Source organism: Molossus molossus, unplaced genomic scaffold (genome assembly GCF_014108415.1).
Source record: "Molossus molossus isolate mMolMol1 unplaced genomic scaffold, mMolMol1.p scaffold_m16_p_22, whole genome shotgun sequence".
In the NCBI taxonomy this organism is placed as follows: domain Eukaryota; kingdom Metazoa; phylum Chordata; class Mammalia; order Chiroptera; family Molossidae; genus Molossus; species Molossus molossus.
This window is the reverse complement of record NW_023425358.1, coordinates 33,045,642-33,050,634: the sequence shown is the minus strand read 5'-3', so window position 1 is coordinate 33,050,634 and position 4,993 is coordinate 33,045,642. Positions and strand designations below refer to the sequence as shown.

General features: G+C 42.1%; 1 protein-coding gene across 1 annotated transcript; it reads left to right on the top strand.

The window, feature by feature from the left end:
• The first annotated feature begins 1,828 nt into the window (after window positions 1–1,828).
• Window positions 1,829–4,504, top strand: LOC118640398 (disintegrin and metalloproteinase domain-containing protein 1-like). The gene has a single exon (XM_036277299.1). It carries the CDS (start codon window positions 1,829–1,831, stop codon window positions 4,502–4,504), a length of 2,676 nt encoding a protein of 891 aa, XP_036133192.1.
• The last annotated feature ends 489 nt before the right edge of the window (window positions 4,505–4,993 follow it).

Genomic DNA, 4,993 nt, shown 5'->3' with positions numbered 1-4,993 from the left:
TTACGTAGTTATAAATCTGCTTCATGTAAAACAACTTGTATATCTTTCTGGCTAACATAATGTATAAACATAAAATATCTGTCAGAAGTTTATTGTTTGAAACATAGGAGGAGCTTTTTTACAGAGTTTTGTTCTTATATTTATTTGAGAAAGAACAAGTGGAAGAAAGTATTGGTTTAAGAAAAAGTCAAATGATTTAAATTAGATCTGTGTGTGAATGCTTGTGTGTGTGTGTGTGTGTGTGTGTGTGTGTGTGTTATTTATTGAAGAAAATGTGTTTCAATTTGAGAACTGGAAAATTGGATATTTAATTTTAATTATATTTTTATTTAAAAAGTAGAACTTTTCTTTCATTATTGATTTAATTCTTTTATCCCACAAAATGACTTAACCTAATCTGCCCTGCCTGTTTTGGTTAAGACACCAGGAAACCCCTAAAATCTGATTAAGTTCTAAATTATATCATTTTAAGAGGATTTCCTCTTATATAACTACAAGAAAAAAAGAAATCCAGCTAGAAATCATTTCACCATTTTTGCTGTACATTTTAAAAATAGGTTTGTGATATGACAGTATAATTTTCTTGCTAGATATTAATGATAAATTTTATCTATGTTAAGAATTAAATATTAGGGATAGTTAATGAGTTCATCTGCTCTCATGCTCATATCTGAGATCTTGTGGTGTCATATAATTTCTTTCTGAATTAGGTTAGTTCCTCATTTTTTTAGTGTTCAACTTGTACTTTACCCTTATTTTATTATTGTAAATATTTAACTTAATATAAATTATTTTTATGCAAGATAAAAGATCTGAAGTCTTATTTAACTTCTTAGAATGCACTGGAAAATAACTGGGCAAGTGATGTGGATAGGGCTTTTCCACGTGTTTTTTCCTTTTAAATTTGTACTGCTGAATCCACCAGGAAATTGACTTGAAAACCAAATCTTAAGACTTCTACAGAGATAACAGTTCAATTTTAGTTACAAGAATGAAGAACTCTTTTAAAAGGTCTTATAGAGTTCACTTTCATTTCCTTGATGAAATGGTACTAGGTAGTTGTTTAATAATCAGCTTGTTTTTATGTTGGGATAATTGGGAAGAACTAAACTTTGATCCTAGTCACTTATAATACATCCGTGGTGAAACTGAGCTCATTTCATTTAATACTTAATATGTCTCTGTTAGGAAAACTTCTTAGAAGATAAAATTATGTTTATATTCAGATATAAAATATCTAAATTCATTATTGTGAACGAAAGGCTAATGAGTGAGAATTTATCTGCATATGATTTTTCTTAAAGGCAAAAAACAGATACTGACAATTAAGGGTTGTACTGAGAACCAGTACCCTGAATTACAATAGAAATGAGGAAAAGAGGTAGTGGGCAACAGCGAACTTTGTCCTGTTCATAGATCCCCAAAGAATCCTGGTCCCCTCCCCCCAACCTCCTGCCAGAATGTTGGGTTTCAAAGAATGAGCAGATTAACGGATATCGGGGAGTTCTGTGGCCTGGACTGAGGATGAAGATAATTTGCTAAGTACTGGTTGAGTCATTAACAGACCTTCTACTTGGTATATGTCTCTGTGAGGATTAAAAAACAGCCAAGGAGCATCAACACTATTGTTTGAACAATCATATAATAAGGAAACTACCGAAGATCAAGAGGGAAACAATATAAACAGCCTCAAAGTTCGTAAGACTCAGAGTTGGGGAGCAGTCACTTATAAGGGAGTCGAAATAGATCTGAGTCTCCAAGATTCAGCATCCCAAGGAAAGCCACTGCTGATGGGCACATGCCCTGCATCAACTGATTCACTAGGGCCATGTCAGTGGGCGCCTCCATGAGAGATACCGCCTCTGCACAGCCTTCTCTATGGGAAAAGCAAGTGGCCTTGAAAGAGGGTAAGATAAAGCTTCACACATGGGCTCAGCACAAGAGGAACTTCAAGCGGGGGCCAGTGCCAGGATCTACGTGTGTCAGGTTAGGAGTTGTGGTGCTGTTGGTGGTTTTTCTGCCATGTATGTATTGTGACCTGGGATCAGTATATTATACTTTCCATGAAATAATTATTCCCAAGCGGCTGACTGTCCAGGAAAGGGATGACCAAGTGAAAAATATATCCTACATGATATTTATACAGGGCCAGAAACAGCTGATCCACCTGAAGGTGGAGAGAGACTATTTTATCAATAACTTTCCAGTCTTCAGCTACCACGATGGCATCCTGGGACAAGAAATACCCTTAATCTCACATGACTGTCACTATGAAGGCTACATAGAAGGAGTCCCGGGTTCTTTTGTTTCTGTCAACACCTGTTCAGGCCTCAGGGGCATCCTGATCAAGGACGGAATCTCCTACGGCATCAAACCCATAGACTCTTCAGAACGGTTTGAACATGTGTTGTACACCATGGCACATCAAGCTCAAGTCTCCTGCAATGTCACTTCCAAAGACAGCCAAGTGGTGTCCACCAGCCAGCAACAAGGGAGCAGGAAGCCTCGCGGCCTACAGGTGCTGTCCTACTTGCAGTCACACACCAAGTACGTGGAGATGTTTGTCGTGGTCAACAAGCAGCGATTCCAAATGTGGGGCAGTAACGTCAATGAGACGGTCCACGGAGTAATGGACATCATTGCCCTGGCCAACAGCTTCACTAGGGAAATCAACACAGAGGTGGTGCTGGCTGGAATGGAGATTTGGACCGAGGGGGACCTCATAGAAGTCCCAGGGGACCTGCAAGTTACACTCAGGAATTTCAATAGCTGGAGACAAGAGAAGCTCCTCCATCGTGTGAAGCATGATGTTGCCCACATGATTGTTGGACAGCATCCTGAACGGGGTATGGGGCAGGCATTTCTCAATGGTGCCTGTTCAAGTGGTTTTGCAGCAGCTGTCGAATCCTTCCATCATGAAGATGTCCTCCTGTTTGCAGCGCTCATGGTCCACGAGCTTGGCCACAACTTGGGTATTCCGCACGACCACTCGGCCTGTATTTGTAAAGGTAAACACCTCTGCCTCATGTATGAAAACATCACTAAAGAAAGTGGCTTCAGCAACTGCAGCTCTGACTACTACTACCAGTTCCTCCAGGAGCACAGAGGGGCCTGCCTGTTTAACAACCCTCAGCACATAGGCCGCTTGCGTAGAGATTCCTACTGTGGAAATGGTGTGGTGGAGGGCGAGGAGCAGTGTGACTGTGGTTCTGCCTGTTACGGCAACCCGTGCTGTGACCAAACATGTAGCCTGAAGGAGAATGCAGTATGTAGTGATGGACTCTGCTGTTTGGGTTGCCAGCTGAGAAATAAGGGATTTATGTGCCGTTCTCCTTTGGGAGAATGTGACCTCCCAGAGTATTGTGATGGTACCTCTGGAGAGTGCCCTGCAGACAGCTATAAGCAAGATGGTACGTCGTGCGATAGAATTCACTATTGTGTTGGGGGTCGGTGTCGGAACCCTGATAATCAATGCATGGATATATATGGGTACACTGCACGGTCTGGCCCAGAAAACTGTTACATTTCAATAAACAGCAAAGGGGACCGGTTTGGACACTGTGGCTATCCCTCCTCAGCAATGTCAAGATATGTTAAGTGCTTTGATGATAATATATTTTGTGGGAAAATCATATGTACGAATATTAGACGGGTACCATCCATCAAACCCCATCACACACTGATCCAGATTCCTTATGAAGGTGACTTCTGCTGGAGCATAGGTGTCTATAACACTACCGACACCCCTGATGACGGGGATGTGCGCTCTGGCACTCCTTGTGCCCCAAACAAAGTCTGCATGAATTACTCCTGCCTTGATTATGCTGTGCTCAACTATGACTGCAAACCAACAGAAATGTGTCATGGGAGAGGAGTTTGTAACAATTTAAGGCACTGCCATTGTGAGGCTGGCTATGCACCCCCTGATTGCAGAACTCCAGGAAATGGGGGTAGTGTGGACAGTGGTCCCCCTGGCAAACCAATTGATGAATCTCTAAGTACAGATGAAATTGGCCAGCCTGTTATACGTAAGAGTGACTTTCCAAATCTTGGCGTTATATTGTTAATACTCCCTTCATTTCTTTTAATACTATTGCTATTATTAATATTTTGCATTAGTCTTAATGCTGGAATTGAGTCAGTGGAGACCCCAGGGGCCTCCACATCATTGAGTTCAGAGGAAACCACGGAAGTAGGGGTGAGGGGGTCACAAGTGGAAGAAGGGGAGATCATAGAGGGATTAGAGGCCCCCCCACTAGAGGGACTTATCCCACCAGAGGATGTCATCATACCAGACTGGGCCTTCCCACCAGAGGAGGCCATCATACCAGAGTGGGCCATGCCAACAGAGGGCCCACCAGCGGAGGAGGGCCCACCAGGGGAGCCGGCCCCACCAGGGGAACCAGCCCCACCACCGGAGGCGGCCCCACCACCGGAGGCGGCCCCACCACCAGAACCAGCCCCACCACCAGAACCAGCCCCACCACCAGAGCCTGCACCATAAGAGGTGGTAGCAGGTGAAGCACAGAAATAACCAAAAGTAGTGGAGGAAGAAGCCAAATAATATCAAGTACCTCAAGCACTGAATAGGAATGAGAGACTTCGAAAAGCAAAGATGAAGTGAGAATTGATGGCTCTACAGAAACACTAATGTGGGAAGAGAGAACTCCTGCTTTCAATATTTATTTTAGTTATTTGATTATATACTCAAATATGAAATCATATAAGAAATATTCTATATTTTTGCTTTTTCCCATTTCATGAAACTAAGTTTTTCTCATGGATCATTGCTATCACTGTCTTGTTTCATTTAGGCCACTTTTTGACCTGAAATTATTTTTCAGGCATACCACCTTCCATCTACATTGTTTGACATAATGTATTATCTGTACCTATATTACTGTCAGAGGATTATTCAACCCAGTGACAACAATGCATTATTTTAGGAACATTATCTATTGAGTACTCTTACTCGCCCTAACCGTTTCTATTC